This window comes from Motacilla alba, chromosome 6, assembly GCF_015832195.1.
Source record: "Motacilla alba alba isolate MOTALB_02 chromosome 6, Motacilla_alba_V1.0_pri, whole genome shotgun sequence".
In the NCBI taxonomy this organism is placed as follows: Eukaryota; Metazoa; Chordata; class Aves; order Passeriformes; family Motacillidae; genus Motacilla; species Motacilla alba.
Genome location: NC_052021.1, coordinates 9991829 through 10007889, shown reverse-complemented (window position 1 = coordinate 10007889; position 16061 = coordinate 9991829). Strand labels below are relative to the sequence as shown.

The following is a 16061-nucleotide window of genomic DNA, read 5'->3' as shown; positions in this document are numbered from 1 at the left end:
AGGTCTTGATATCAAGCTTCTGATTTTGGAAGTTCATTTTAGTAGTTGATAAAGTTAAGCATTAACATTTGACCGGGCAAAAACCATTGGTTTAAATGGCTACAATGTGCAGAGGCCAGAATGAATCCCAGCTGGTTTGGGACACAAGGGACAGTGCAGAAGGGGGGACTGAGGAAGGACAGAGCGAAAGCAAGGACAAAACATGGCAGGTTTGGCAGCAGGCAGAAGAGTGTTGGAACTGTGACTAAGGGGAGGCCAAGGGAACATCACAAGAGTTGAGAAAAGGCCAGGTGGGCACATGCTGGGAAAGACCCAGAATAAGAGGAAATGGGGGTGCCAGGCCAAACAAGGGGTACTGCTAATAAGGCAAAGGGATCTGTGTCTCTTCCCTGAGGGAGCAGATGCAGATTAGAGGCACAACTTCATCAGGATTATTGATATGGCCACAGAGAATTAAACCTACCAAAAAATGTTCAATACAGCTGGGTGATGTTTCCTCTCAGAAAACAGAAAAACAACATAATTTCTATGTTTTGTATAATTTTCTATCATTTCTTTTTATCCGCCTTAGGGCTTAGAAGAACATAAGCTTCTTTGTCAACAGAGCCTGATATGATGCTCCTTTCTTTAGCATGCCCAGGAAGGAAAACATTGCATTGACTGAAGAAACCCCCAACAGAACCTTTTTCTCCCACAAAGCTCCCAGGCACGCAGGTTTCCACACATTCTACCTGAAAGAGTTTTTCGGTTGTAAGTTTGAAGTTTGCAGAGTGCTTGCAAAGCAAATTTGTGTGTGCTCAGAGCACTGTTTGTCATGAAAAGTACTGACAACAGCAGAACACTCTAGCAGTATGAAAATACACATTTTAAACAGTTGCTATTTTTATTATTTGACATGTATTGTTTGATTTCTCAGTCTGATGCAGAGACTGCAAACATTCTTACATGATTTTTATACAAATGTATATATAAATTATTCTTTTAAATGTCTGTGGTAATTAAAGGATATTTTTCCTGTGCTCAAAACAGTATTTTTACACACAAAAACATCCAGCTATTCCTTAAATAGCCCAGAAGACACTATTTGACAACAAAAGTTTCTGCCATGATGGATTCCTTTTATTTTAGCAACAGATAAAGCATGTAAAATTCTTTATAGGAGACAACCTTTATCCAATTCCAGACTGGAATTACTTTTGCTTAATGTAAGTATATAAGAAAGTCCTCAAAATATACAAGCTGCAGTACAAATTTCACTGCAATGCTTTTTAAAATTAGCAAGGTGAAAACTTAACAACAGAAAGGAGGGAAGACACCTCAGAGCCAGCAAAGTTCAGTACCACAGAACAAGGCTGCTGTCTATTTGAGACATTTTGAGATCTGGCCAAATAACCCAAGACCCTGAAAATTATCACACCTGTAAAAAACATGGACCCTGCTTCGTTCCTGGCACTGCTCTTGGTGCACAAATTCCTGCATGGAAGGATTTATTCTTCCATGGTAAAGTAATACTCTATTTAATGGCAATTTTTTCTTGCCAGGACTTAAGAAAGTCATCAGTACTGTCTCCTCAAATTCCTTCCCCATTGCAGTGTTTAGTGATATCTCATCTAAAGTAAGGACATGGTGCCTAATGAATATTCATCTGTCACATGAATACCAGGAACAGATTAAGACCAAAAGTCCCCGGTAATCTGCTGGGAGAGATATGTGGAGAGCTGGAGTCAGCACAGCCAGAAAACCTTCAAAACGTTTTTCTTTAGAGCTAATTTGAAAACTTTAATGGCAAAGTTTACCCTAAGGAGAAATGGTGCTAAGCACAGATTTATTTCTTTCCTGCTGATGAACACAGCCATGTGAATGACTGAGATGTTTTTTCTTGCAGGAGGGTGCCAGAGCTGCCAAGTTAAAAGCGTAAGCTTCAAAACTGACATTGACCCTATTTATTAGCATAATAATGGGCTTGCTGTGGTTCCCGTGGCTTTCCAGGATTGCAGAGAGCTGAATGTAAGTTGCTTTTGCTGTCCCAGTGCAGGGGGCTGGCAAGGCAGGGTGCTTGGTTGAACATAAACCCTGTGGTGTCTCCTGGAAGATGCCAGCGTTACTTGGGACCCTCACTTTCAGGGCAAGGCAACACAATCCCTTCAGAAACTATTTCTCTCTGAAACTTTATTTGTTGAAAACACATGATGTTTGTCCTACAGGACTTGGGGGGCAGAGACTGAACAAGTCTCTTTTGGAGTCAGGCAGTCAGACCAGCATTCCCCTTGGGCATTGCAGTTGGAGACCACCATCCCTTAAGCCATGGCATCAGCCATTCATGGGAATGTCACTGCTGGGAGCTAGCAGGGCTGGGAAGCAGATGAGGAAGGGCTGTTCCTCACCTGGTTCCTGCCTGGAAGAGAGGAAGGGTTTGGAGCCTGACTTCACACTTCCCTCAGGATACTCAAGTCCCCTCATAATGGCATATTCTGATCTTGCAGAATTTCTAATTAGAAGTTAACCCTCTAATATCAAACTATATTTATCTATGTAATTTCCAACACATGCAAAATTATAAAATTCTAAATTCAAACGCTGTTGAAAATGTGGCCTATTGAAAAAAAAATTTAAGAAATTTTTACATACAAGTAAAAATTTTCAGTACAAGTTTTCCTGTTTATACTTTTGATTACTGAGGAATTGTTTACCTATTTTCAAAAACCAGTATCTTCAGGAGATTTCTTTTTTATTACTGTTATTTTTGTTGCTTTGAAAATAACTTTTTTACAACTGTTACTGTTTTCCAAACACCTCTTATTAGTGCATATCAGTTCTAAAAAAGCCAGAAGTGCTTCAGATCCTTCAGGAATCATCAATACTTTGTAGAGACTCACAGAATAGCTGAGGTTGGCAGGGACCTCTGGAGATGATCCAGGCCAAACCTCCTGCATAAGCAGGTTGCTCAGGACTATGTCCAGTCAGCTTTTGAAAATCTCCATAGAAGGATTCCACAGTGCTCTGAGTAACCCGTCCCACTGTTCAACCACTCTTACAGTAAAAAAGAAAAAAAAATCACTAAAAAATTCTTACTTTAAAAGGAAGTCTCATATTTCAGTTTATGTCCCTTGCCTATTGTCACCAGAAATCACTGAGAAGAGTCTGGCTCCTTTGCTCCCTGCCATCAGCTATTTACACACACTGATAAAGTGCCCTAAGCCCTCTCTTCTGTCCTTGGCAGCCACTCGCCCCTGGGGACTCTGTCCAGTGTGCCTGCATCTTTCTGCTAGAGCAGAAAGATGCACAGCCCCAGCCTGCGCTGGTGGATGTGCTCCTCCTGCCCAGGCGCAGGGCTTTGCACTCCCTTTTGCTGAGGTGCGTGACATTCCTGTTTGCCCAATTCTCTGGCCGGTCTTCCCCCTGGATGGCAGCACAACCACCCGGGGCAGCACCCACCCCTTCGAGTTCTGCGCCGCTGCAAACCTGAGGGCACCTCTGTGCCAGCAGCCAGGCCGTGAACAGAGGCGCTGAACAGCGCCAGGGCAGGGGGTGGATGCACGGAGCATTCGAGCCCCAGGGAGGAGCGGTGCTCTGGAGCTCAAAAGCCAGCTTGGATGGGAGCATTTGTCTCCCCGCCAGGCCTGTCGCTCCTGCTGTTACCCCTGCTCTTGTCGGCAGGAGCTCCATTGCTCAGAGCACAGCTCGGCAGCTCTGCCGCGTTACCGGGGACACAGGGACCAAAGTCCTGCCCCAGAGAGAGGTGCAGGGACACCCCCAGGCAGGATCCAAGCTGCTGCTTCCAACCAAGAAAGCCCTGGGGATTCAGAGGCCGCTGCTGCCCCGCTCACACAAGGATTTGGCCAGCCGGAGCATTTACAGGTGTTCACCATCGAGGAGCAAAGGAGTATCCATCTCTCTTAGCAGGCAAATTTCTGTGAGAAGGCTTCTACAGCTGAGTTTGCTGCAGGGTGGGCCATGGGTAGACTTGGGTTGCTTCTGACAAAATTATTTATTTAAGAAACAGTTTGGGGTAAAGCTGGGATGAGTATCTTATTTGAAAGTCTCAGGAGAGTTCTTTACATGATTATACACTGTAGTAAAAGAGATAAATTTGATTCCTTGCATAAATTATTACTATTAATAACTTAATTATAAATTTAAATATTAATTATTATAATGAATCCTTTAGTACCTAACAATTATAGAGTGTTACAAACTCTGAAATAAGCACTACAAGTTTCTAAATAAACAACATATTCATGGCCTGAAACAGTTTTTTTTTTCCTTGTGTTGTAGGAGACCTCAATACAATAGACACCAAAGTTCTGGATTTTCACTTCCTCCAACAGAAAGCAAACAAGTGTCAGAGCAAGCAAGAATCAGATCTCAAACCCCAGTAGGTCTGGCCTCCTCTGATGGAATTTCCACCCTTCTGTCATGTATTCTTCTATGTGTTGAATAAATTCAAATTCTTTCTCATGATCTTACATGCTGGTACACTTTCAGACCTCTTCCATATCTGATCTCCTTTATCTCGACTTTCATTCTGTGAGCTAGCAGGTCACTGTATTTCCTTTCTTATAGTTTAAACAAGGAGGCTGTGAGATACAGAAGGGCTAATCTCACAATTCTCAAAAGCATATCTGTACCTCTCATTCTGTTTCTGGACTTAATTCTATATTCAACACATCTTTTTAAATTATATTTGTCTTTGATCCTGCTGAATACCCTTCAGTACATTTTACTTGGCAGTGAAGAACCATGGCCATATGTAGTGTTAAGGTTGAGAGAAACTACACAGCTGTGGCTGGAGAATGGAGCTGGAAAGGGGCTCCCAAAGCAAAATTTGATATCAATCTGAGGATTTACTAGTCCAGGGAAGTGCTGCTCTGTCCTTCCTAAGGCTCAGTTTGGGATTCAACTTGGAAAAAATCTCAGAGGTCCATTTGGAGCGAGGCTGGAAGGAAGCTGCCAGTGGAGAGCTAGCTCAGCCCAAAATGGAACGTTTGGCCCAGGAAGGGCTGTGGGGCACCCCTGCGAGGCCGGGATTAGAGCCGGCAGCAGCCCCTTTTGTAATTTACATACACAACGCTGCTTTTTGTGCTCATCCGGCACGGGAGCACCAGCCTTAAAGCATGCACCATATCCACAAAGGAGATGTAACTGGGAAGGGGTTACAGAGGGTAAGTGCCGTACTGTGAGGAGAGGAAACGCAAAGCTGAGCTGTCTGGCATGCCGGGAAGGACGAGACTGAACTGCACAGGCAGCAGAGGCCGTGAGCTGGGTGCAAGCTCGGTCGGGGGCCGGCAGTGAAACGCTGCATCCCCAGAACACTCATGGCAGCCACGGTACCGCTCCATTGCGGCACTGCCCTTCATGAACCCCGGCCATTCCCAATGCCCTGGCAGTGTAACGCTGCATCCCCAGAACACTCATGGCAGCCATGGTACCGCTCCATTGCGGCATTCCCCCCTCATGAACCCCCGGCCATTCCCGCCATTCCCGCCGCCCTGGGCACGCCCCGGGCCCGGCCCGCCCCGCGCGCGCCCCCTGCCGGCGCGCAGCCCGCGCGCTTCCAGAACCATCGCTGGCCCGCCCAAAGATGGCGGCCGCGCGCGCGTCACCGCCCCGCCGGCCAATGGTGCCGCGGGCCCGGGGTCACGCGGCGGGAGCGAGCCAGTCGCGGGGCGCGCGGGGCGGCTGGGCGTCACTTCCGCTGCCGGGGCGGAGCCGGGCCTGGTGCGGCGGCGGAGCGGGGCCGGGCGCGAAGGAGGCGGCGGGGACCGCGCCGGGGCAGGTGCGGGGCCGGGGCCGGGCGGGGGCAGAAAAAAAGCCGGAGAGGGCCCGGGCTGAGTCGGGCGCCGGGCGCCGCCCTGCCGGGACTGGGAGGGGTTCGTGCGCGCCGTGGTGCGGCTGTGGCTGCCCAGCGCTACGTTACGCCACTGCCGGTTAGTATGTGGGAGTGTTGTTCTGGTCTTAGCTCTCGGCTCTCCGCCCTCCTTGCTCGTGATAAAACACTTGGAGTTACCGTGCTGTAAATTGCCGTTTCCAAAAAGGAAAGTTAGAATCTCCGAGTTGGCCCTGTGCGTTCCCGCAGGCTGTGTCGTCCCCGTGGGAGAGCTGCGTTTGGTGGCACAGCCAGGATGCGAATGCTCCCCGTGACAGAAGCAGCATTTCATAACTGCTGCAGAGCAAAGGGACTGTGTAGCAGCAGGGTTATTATATGTTCAGTCACTGCTCTGTGATTAGTGCGTGCTGTCCAGTGCTGGGCGTGCTTGTTCCTCTCCCGTGTTTAAACCTGCCTTTCTTTAGAATACTTTTAGCTTATGCTGATGGCTGCACACATAAAGTATGACCGGTCATTTGAAAAAAGGCACTGGTAATTGGGGTGTGCCGTGATATCGGGTTGTGTGTAATTGTGATTAAAGCACATTAAAGTGACTCCGAGGCCTTGGGGTTTTTTGTATGATGTGCACCGTTTGTGGCAGTGAGCTCGCAGTTTTCGTGCTACCGGTGGGTCACAGAGGCTGGTGCTGTGGATTTACCTGTGAGTGGTGTCACTGTTTTCTGGTCAGAATTGCCTAGGATGATCTGAAGCTGTGTTCTGGGCTGTGACCTTGACTGAATGCTGTGCCCATAAAACTAACTGATTCTTTAAAGGACGGCTTAAAATCTCTTTCTGACTATTTTCTACCCTATATCTTGTCCTGTTTGCTCATTTGGGTTTATACTTCTATGGAGTTTTAAGTAAATTTGGAGGGCAGAGTAGTCATGCAGTATTGTGTCTCAAAACTAAGGTTTGTTGTCTTAGTAACTGAAACATAAATACATAAAGGGTCTTTATTTAATTTGTGCATATGAAAAGTGGAATTTGCTCCTGGTTCTGAGTTAATTGTAGAGAGAAGTCTCTGATGGAAGACCTAAACAGTTATAAATGCAGGTAAAGCAAAGTTAAACTGTGTATTTAAGAAGGTTTTACCTCTTATTACAGTACTTCAGTGATAATACTGCTTTTACTACACATTTTCTCTGGTTGGTTGGTTTTTATTATTTCTGTTGTAGTTGAGAGTAAGTAGTTAGTGTACCTTGTCTGAAAACCACGTAACCAAACAGCAAAATACATTTTCTTGTGCATTTGCAGGAACACAGTGTGTTAAGTTATCTCAGCAACCATGCTGGCTGCCAGGCTGGTGTGCCTGAGGGCACTGCCATGCCAGACCATCCGCCCCACCATCACTCAGGCTTCCCCAGCCTTGAGGAGCTCCAGCATAAAAGCATACAGGCTGTGGCAGCCTAGCCAGGTAAGCTAATGCTCTTTCTGATGGCCCTGACTGCACATATTTTACAGGGTTCAGTGTATTGCTGAAAGAATCACTTTGCGTGGAGTACCTGATGTGAATGAGCATGCTTGTTTGAGGCACCTGCTCTAATTTACTGGAGGAAGAATGTTCTTCAGTCAAAACACAGGGGTTTTGGAGCAGAATAAGTGAAATCTTCTGTTTCAATGGCTGACTTGTGTCTTGAAATTAATGGGCAAAAGAGGTTAGAGTCTTAAATATAACATTAGAATTAACACTTTCTTTTCAGTTACTTTAGTCCCAGTATGTGTTTAGAGCTGTAGTGTAGGCTAGAGCAATTTCTGAGCTGTGGCAGGACAGTCCCAGATCTAAGCAGCATTTTTAAAAACCACACTGTCATTATCCTGAGGCGCTGTTTATCCTTCACTGAGAGAGGGTGCCTCAGACCTGCAGCTCACAGCTCTTAGGGGCTATTGTTGCTCTTTTGCCATCTTGATGAAAATGCTAGTGGCAAATTCTTCACCTCTTTTGTATTTTCCTCTTAAGCATTCTAAGTTTGTAGGTACACGGTGGGCTTTTTTTGTTTGTGAGTTTTCCAGCATTGGGCTGGATTTCATTAGCTGCCAAGCACAACCAAACTGAAGGGCTCTGGTGAAGCCCTTGAATCGTGGTGCTCTAATGGCTCGTGAGAGTCATGCTTGTAGGTTTTGTATTTTAGTGTTGGAACAAACTCACAGCTTGATGCGAGTCCTTGACTGCTCAGATACAATTTTAATTTAAAAATTCCTGTAAAAAATGGTAAGAAAACATAAAGTTGTTTTTGAACTTAAACATGAAGGTATTCTCTGTTGCTCTTGCAACTTACTAAGACTTTGAGCAGCGTGTTATAATTGGAGCTTGTTGACCTTAACAATATTGAGCTTCTAGGCCTTCATTCAAGGTTTGTTCTATAAATCAAGGTTAGACTTGAAAGGAAGAAATTTGTGCTGCTTTTCCAGCTTAAGTGTCTGTAAAATAGCACAAAAGTGTTGTGCAGAAATTTTTTTTACATTGAAGTGTTTTCTAAACACAAGGAGTGTTTTAGCGTAGAAAGCAAAAGGCTTTTTTACAAAACAAAAAAGTAACGATTATGTTTTTATATTTAACAGAGAGGCATATGGCAGTGTTTAGTACAGTGGGACTGAAGTAGAAGAAATGCAGTCTGCATATTCCAGCGTCTGGAATTTACTGCATTGGTTCTGTACTTCTAGAATATGTGAATGTTTTTCACAAAGGTTCCTAAACTTTAATGTTCATTTGTTTTCTTTGGGCACAGTTGCTTCGTATGTATGAATATAAACACAGATTAATAAGAGATTAATTAACTATTTTAAGTGTAGCAAGTAAGTTGGTAAGACTATCTTCTGTTTTGTTTCATTAAATATTTCCTATGTTATTTCTGAATTTAACAGAGTTATTCCACCAGAGCAAGAATGGGTGCAAGGCGTGGAAAACTTAGCCAGGAAGTGAAAGAAGCAGCATTTGAGCCATCTGCAGAAGCTGCACTTAAAGGTGAGGAACTCTGCTTTAAATACTGAGAATCTTTCAACCTGAGCTTAAAACTTCCTCGAAGGAATGTTTTTCACTGCTGAAACTGGTGGTGAACTGACTTGAAATAAGAAATTATGTGAAACTTTTAGAAGGAGGGGTAAAGTGGAGCTGCTATTGCAGATATATCAAAATTCACGTGAGGATGTTGTTAACTATCCAAGAAAAAGCATTAATGAGAGTGTGTGTTTTTTATCTTTACACAGCTGATCGCCTGGGGAAATTCATTCTTGCTGGAGGGGCTGCTGTTGGCCTGGGAGCCCTCTGCTACTATGGAATGGGCATGTCCAGTGAGATTGGGGCTATCGAAAGGGCTGCGTAAGTAAGATGGTTTACCTCTTCAGTGAAGCAAATCTCCTCTTGGCTGTCTCTTCTTTAGCTGCTATCACCCAGTGTACACTCAGCTTAGGTTTTCTAAGCTCTGAAGAGTAAACCCCCACCTGTGTCTCTGCAGGTTTTTAAAGCAGAACTAGAATTATTCAGCTTTAAATGCATAGTAGTAACCTGAGTGAGTTTGTTTTGCCAAGTCTAATGTGAAGAGTATATAAACTTGTTTTATGAGGTGTGCTCCAGATAACTTAGGAAGTGTGGTCTTCTGAAAAGCATTGCTAAAACCAGTTTCCCTGGTGTTCTTATGAGACCGTTTGTTCAACTTAATTACAGCTGTTAGACATTTCCATTAAACGAAGTATCTTGGCATAAGCTTTGATACAATAAACGTGTTCTTAAAACTTCTGTGAGTTGCTTCTTGGTCAAAAAAAACCCTGGCTAATGGCAAAACTGTATAGTTAGACTTGAAAGATGGGTAGTAATAAGCATGGGCTTGGGAGAAGTGTGTTGGGGACATGTTGCATTTCTATTTGGAAGTGGCAGTCTGCATTTATAATGAACGTGTGCCATTTGTGTCTATGAGAAGCTTGTCATACATAGAGCTATGTCTTTTTTTCTGCACAAGTATTGAATAACAAGTCAAAAGAGTGAAGTGAGAAAAAATATATGCACAGTGTTCAAATGTAGTGTTAGCAGGGAAAGTTTTCTTTCTCTAGTGTGAGCCTGCAGATACGCAGAAATGATACTGCAGAAACTCACTTATGCCTGGCTCTGTTGCTATTGTTAGAGCTCTCAAAATGACGTTTGTGTCCTGTGGTGTCAGATAACCATGTGCACTATGACTCAGCAATTTGTGAGCTGCTCAGCAGGCTGCTTAGTGCCAGTACACATTCTGTAGACCTTTTACCTGAAACCAGTTTGTTATATATGCACACCATTCTTTTATTTTTTTCTGTAGTTAAAAGCATTCATTACTGTTTTCCATGCGTGCTTCCTGCTTAGAATTGAATTACAGTTAGCATTCTTTGTAATTTTCAGTGTTTCTACTGAGTTAATATTAGATTAAATCAGCAAGGCTGACAAGTTCAGTCCCCATTGTAAAGTAAACTCATGTCAGAAGTTGCTAGACCTCATCATTACAATGAAACCTCCCTTATATCCATGGCTATGAATGCACTTAACAGCTTGATTGTGTTTTTAGCTGCTCTCTGTTCTGAACCTGGTAACTGCACAGCTCTGTTTGACTGCTTATTTTCCAGTATTTGGCCGCAGTATGTGAAGGACAGAATTCAGTCTACGTACATGTACTTTGCGGGCAGCATTGGCATGACAGCTCTGTCTGCTGCAGCAGTGAGCAGAACTCCTGCACTCATGAACCTCATGACAAAGGGCTCCTGGCTGGTAAGCTTTGTTGTAAAAATAAAAGTATTTGCTGAGGAATGCCACCAAATGATGATTGATACTAAAAAATCCGAGAAATGTTACTACTTGGTGGAAAGTAAGGCGAAACTTAACCTACATTAGTGTCCTTATCCGTAAAGACTATTCAGGTACCCTGATGATACTTTATATGATGTAAGATTTCTACTCACATTCTGACATGTGTTTTCTGTACCGTTTTGATGGCTTGTCAAAAATAAACTACATGAGCAAAAACTGCCATGCTACCCTTACCAGCTGTATATGTGCAAGTAAGAACCTCTTAGAAATAGCTACCTAAAGCAAATGGCACTATTTCTGTTGCTGTCTGTAAATAGAAATTGAGGTACCTGTGCATTCTTACTCTGCCCTGTGCTCTGCCATGCAGCACTTTTAAAGCTGTCTGTGTTTGCCAAGGCTGAAACAATACTGGTAGGCTTAGTATGTATTCAGTGTGTTAAGTGGAGTGAAACAGTAACAGTTAAATGTTAACACCTACATAACTTAGGGAGATGAATTTGATAAAGCATCATTGGTTATAAAAGTTGTACACTTTTGACCAGTTTGGTAGATGTCGAATGATTCTGCTTGGAATCATTAGTAAGAAGAGGCACTGAGGTTAAAAAATCACTGGTAGTAAAAGCCAGTAAACTAGTGTTGTTTTTGGGTGGAGAAATGTACAAGAAAAGAAGGAAGGCTAACACATTTCAGGTACCTTCATGAGAGTGAGGGTCAGAACCATGAGTTCTCCCTTTCTTACTTTACACAGCCAAGAAAGTTGCCAACTTCATTGTTAAATTTGGACTTCTAGAAAACTGAGTAAAAATAAATGAAAATTACTGCAAGCTAAGATCTGCAAAGATTTGACTGTAACCTTGCTGGAGTAGAATCAATGAATACTCCCTCCACTTGTGAATTAGGTTGCTGTTCTAAGAATCAGTGTTGACTTTAGACTAGGAGATTAGAACAGAGACCATATGTCCATATGCTAACTTGAGCTCTGTAATGCTGTTTCTTCAGGCAATTGGTGCAACTTTTGCAGCCATGATTGGTGCTGGAATGTTGGTCAGGACCATATCCTATGAGCATAATCCCGTAGCTAAACATGCAGCGTGGATGATGCATTCAGGTAAGTGGTTTTAGTGTTTGTTGTAGAGATGTCTGTGCTTCAGTGTGACCAAATGCTTACTTTAATAAAACTCCGGCTTTAAAGTAATTTTTTATATACTGCTGTAGGGGAGTTGAGGTTTTTCAGAGATCACAGATAAATTCTGAATGTCAGGGGAAGATGTCTTAAGTGTCCTTAACAGAAGTTTAGTCTTTTTCATAATCTTCTGAAAGTCCTGCTCAAGTTGAACTTGAGGTGTATATACTCCACATTGAAAATGGAGCTAGATGGTTTCATGGCTGCTTTGGTTTTGTGGCTGCTTTCTAACACTACCACTTCTGTAAGTGCTCTTGCCTACAGTAACCATTCTTCAGCTGTGCAGGATAGAGGAGGTATTTGAAACCTGACTAGGAAAAAAAAGAGATTTTAGTATTAGTTTACTTTTGATCTGTACTCATAGCTAAAATACCTGATGGACACACATCTCAATTTCTCTCTAATGATACCTACTTCAAATTACAATGGCTCTCATTTTTCAAAACAGTTTTGATAGAAATATTTTGTAGTTCAGAAAAGACATGTGGATGTTGGGCACTGGAATCATATTTGCCTCTCCAGAGCTAACATGTCTGCCAAGAATAAATTATGTTTATTGTAGTGATTATTATTAAGTGAAACAACCTAATGGGCTAGATACACATTTCCTACAAGCTTCTAGCAAAAAAATCTGACTTACTTGCCTAACTAATTTTATCTGTCGTATCAGAAATCTGTCCTGCTTTTCAGTGTTGTATGCTCCTAATGCTGTTATGTCGTTGATATGTCCATACTAAATATCTCTTCTTACCAGCTCGGTTATGAACCAATCAGTATGTTGACTTGTTTGTTTGTTTTTTTCCCAAGATGAGCTCCCTGAAGTGATCTAGTGCTAAATAAAAGTACATAATGAAATTTAAGGTTGCTGAGTTATTGTGCTCCCTTCTAGATAAGTGCACAATCGAGTGCATTGGTGTTTTGTCGTGCATGGATTAGTTTGAGCCATGCCATCTGGCTGGAGATAAAAATCAAGTGGGTTTGGCATGTGGTGTTCCAAGTCTTACATGTTGTGTTTTGCTTTGCCTAGGTGTCATGGGTGCAGTGGTGGCTCCTCTGGCCTTCCTTGGTGGTCCTCTGCTGATCAGAGCTGCCTGGTACACTGCTGGAATTGTCGGGGGGCTCTCGACTGTGGCCATGTGCGCTCCCAGTGAAAAATTCCTGAACATGGGAGCACCACTTGGCATAGGCTTAGGCTTTGTTATTGCTTCTTCAATCGGTAAGATACTATTTCAATTCTGTCATATAAAGTAGGTTATGAACTTAAGCTACTATGGTGCAGCTCACAGTTGCAGGCTGATCTGCTCAGTGAAGATTTGCCTTAAATATAGCCCTTGCAACTCCAGTACCGCAGAAGATGTTCTGTCATATTTGTTCTTGAAAAGGAATGTGAAGTTATGGTTCTGGCAGATGTTAGTCTGGCAAATGGCTGATAGGGGTGCCTTATATTTTAGATACTGCAGTGAGTAGAGAAGGCAGTAAATGCGATCTTAGTTCTCAATCCATTTGTTTTTCTTCATGTGTTTTAGTCGTTGTTGTAGTCATAGGTACTTTCACCTGAAGAAAAATGCACAGTTCCCTGAGGTGTTCAAAATGAACAGGTCAGGTTGTATATGTGACATCTTCAGTGTGCATGCTAAAGCTCTTGGTATCAAACACACACCACAGACTGAGAGTTGATCGCTTATTGGAAAATGTGTGCTCCAGACTGGAGTTTGACCTAACTCAGAGTAGCAGATAATTATCTTTAACACCTTTGTACATTCCCCTCCAGGATCCATGTTCTTGCCTCCCACCTCTGCTTTTGGCGCCGGCCTGTATTCGGTAGCGGTCTATGGTGGCCTGGTGCTCTTTGGCATGTTCCTGCTCTATGACACACAGCTGGTGGTCAAACGGGCTGAAACTCTGCCCCTCTATGGAGTGGTTAAATACGACCCCATCAATGCGTAAGTGTTACACATTACTGAGACCTCTCTGTTACACAGCTGGTCTCAGTGCCTGGGTAAGAGTTTGCCTCAAGTTGGATTGAAGTATGCTTTGAAAATAGCTTTTTAAAAGTGTATTGCTGTTAAATATGAAGAATCACAGCCTTTGAAAACAACAGTGACAAAATAGCTACTAAAGTTAAAACTGAAATCATTGTGAGAAGCAGAATTAAGTGTGTGATGTCACATGCCTCCAGCAATACATTGTAAAATGTATTTTTGTTTCTAAAGCATTGCTGGCAGAATTTATACCTGCTTTCTGAAAATAACTGTCAGTATCAGTTGAGACAAAAAAAGTTAATCTTCCCATAGTCATTTATTATTTATTAGTCTTTTGTCACTAAATAAAAAAGCTGCAATGGTGTGGTGGGGAAGGAAGGATTGACTCTTCAGTAAAGACCAAGTCTGACTAACAAGTAACTTTCTTGTAAATGTCTGTCTGATGCTAGGTGAATTCTTACCTCCTTTGGTTCTGTTTTACTCTAATTAAAGTATAGTACTGATATTCTTGAAAATTCCTGGAGATAAACAGATCAAAGTTCAGTATAAAAGCAGAGGCTCCTGTATGAGAGCAGGATACTGTCTGTTAGGATTTCTGTAAATAGTTCTTGCTGGCAGAGGTGGTAGACCAAAACACGGGTGTTCTTTGACATACAAAGCACTGAGGGCAGTCATATCTGGGTTTTATAAAGATAGTTCATGCAGGCTCTTAAAATGAAGTATAATGGTGTGAAACACCAAATAATTCTGTATCTGTTCAACAGCAGTAACTGTAATTTCTTGTTTCCTAGATGCCTGGGTATCTACACTGATACACTGAACATCTTCATTCGGGTGGCCACCATGCTTGCAGGTGGTGGAGGTGGCAGGAAAAAGTGAACAGAGACTCAACTTTGCAACTGTCTGACAGCCTACCTAGTACACATATTAAATAAATATTCATGATTAAAGCAGTAATGCTCCAAGTGAGGATTTTAAAGCATTTCAGCATATTGGTTCAGTGCAGTGTGATTCAGTCTTAGTTTTCCTTCAAACACTTTCCAGCTCTGTGTTTAAAAATAGTCTGAACTGCTTCTTCTAATTGTACATTATTTTGGGAAAGTAAATTATTTTTAATATATGAATAAAATACTCCTACCTGCTTTTTAAGGGGTTTGATGGCAGTTCAACTCTTACTTTCTCTTTTTTTTTTTTTTTAAGTGTTGTTGCACAATAAAGGAAGTAATTTTTGAACTGGTATCCCAAAAGCAGATAGGGGTACAAGCTACTTCATGAAATGCTGCTTAGATGCATCAATTTTCTGTTAAGGTTCATAAATTTTATTTTAGTGGCATCTCCAGAAGAACAGAATAAATTGCATATGGCCCTAAATGCAATCATGACTTTGACCTGGGCAGAAATTTCAGAAAAGATTAAGCAGGTTTTGACAGGTTAGATGACCAAAAAGTGTAAAGGAGACAAGATATGGGAACTATGCAGCATTTGTCCCATATGAACTTCAGTCTCCTTCTATAGTACTCATGAGAATTCCTTGCTTTAATGTTAACTGGCTATAATAGCTAGCTTATTTTGATACTAGATTTATAAAACTGGTGAATGGCAATATGGCTGTGTCTTCCTTCTGGTGGCTAAATTCCTGTACTGCAGATGAAGGTCTGTCCAGAAGAGCTCCTAGTGGTCATCTGCTTGTAAAATTGGCACAGAAACTGGGAATCCAGGATGGCATGCTGTAAACCCCAGGATCATAAATTTGTCCTAGTGTTGAGTGCATTAGTCTGTTTTACTCTTCTCCAAATTGATTTATTAAATGTGGTCTAAAAGAAATGTTCCCTAACAATGAAATGGATTTAACAGTAAGAAGTTTATATTTTCCAGACTCTATTGCTGTATGTTGGAATAAAAGGGGAGTTCTTGGGCCATGAAAATGTTGACCTAATGTCAGCAGGTCATATTTTCAGTTTCTGGCAAATATGTTTATGTATTGACCTATGAACAATAAAATTCTAGCCTCACAAGTTGACTACTCTCACTTTTCCCCATGTTAATAGAAATATTTTAGTACCCCTGCACTAACAGCTCGGTGAAGAGTACTATAAATATTTTTTTGTTATGGTTACAATTTCCTTTGTAAGAGAGTACATACTCCTCTGTAAAAAAAATCTGGAATGATTCTCAGTTTCACTGGCTAGCACCTTTTTGGGGGTGTTTCCCAGTTGGAAGATACTGGCTACACTTGAAGGGGTTCTGTTGGTGTAACCTGCT

The 16061-nt window shown here is 42.4% G+C and overlaps 1 protein-coding gene and 1 long non-coding RNA gene across 3 annotated transcripts in view; both read left to right on the top strand.

Moving 5' to 3' along the window:
- The window catches only part of LOC119702728, a 33653-nt gene extending 29248 nt beyond the window's left edge, over positions 1-4405 (top strand). The window contains exons 2-3 of the long non-coding RNA XR_005257430.1: positions 1886-2007; positions 4276-4405. This is a non-coding gene — a long non-coding RNA (uncharacterized LOC119702728). The remainder of the gene's footprint in view (positions 1-1885; positions 2008-4275) is intronic.
- A 1295-nt stretch (positions 4406-5700) lies between these two features.
- GHITM (growth hormone inducible transmembrane protein) lies at positions 5701-15816 on the top strand. Of its 2 annotated transcripts, none has more exons than XM_038140621.1 (9): positions 5701-5776; positions 7121-7280; positions 8729-8828; positions 9071-9182; positions 10454-10595; positions 11634-11742; positions 12845-13033; positions 13589-13760; positions 14591-15816. In XM_038140621.1, the coding sequence occupies exons 2-9, from the start codon at positions 7152-7154 to the stop codon at positions 14676-14678; spliced, it is 1041 nt and encodes a 346-aa protein (XP_037996549.1). In that variant the 5' UTR covers positions 5701-5776; positions 7121-7151; the 3' UTR covers positions 14679-15816. The 2 variants fall into 2 exon arrangements, with proteins under 2 accessions (XP_037996549.1, XP_037996550.1); XM_038140622.1 differs by lacking the exon at positions 5701-5776 and adding an exon at positions 5783-5927.
- Positions 15817-16061: the final 245 nt, after the last annotated feature.

Excerpts from the sequence above, each read along its gene's own strand:
- GHITM (XM_038140621.1), top strand. The coding sequence starts at position 7,152 with ATGCTGGCTGCCAGGCTGGTGTGCCTGAGGGCACTGCCATGCCAGACC. Across the intron at positions 8,829-9,070 it reads TGCAGAAGCTGCACTTAAAG|CTGATCGCCTGGGGAAATTC; the intron begins GTGAGGAACTCT and ends ATCTTTACACAG. Across the intron at positions 13,761-14,590 it reads AAATACGACCCCATCAATGC|ATGCCTGGGTATCTACACTG; the intron begins GTAAGTGTTACA and ends CTTGTTTCCTAG.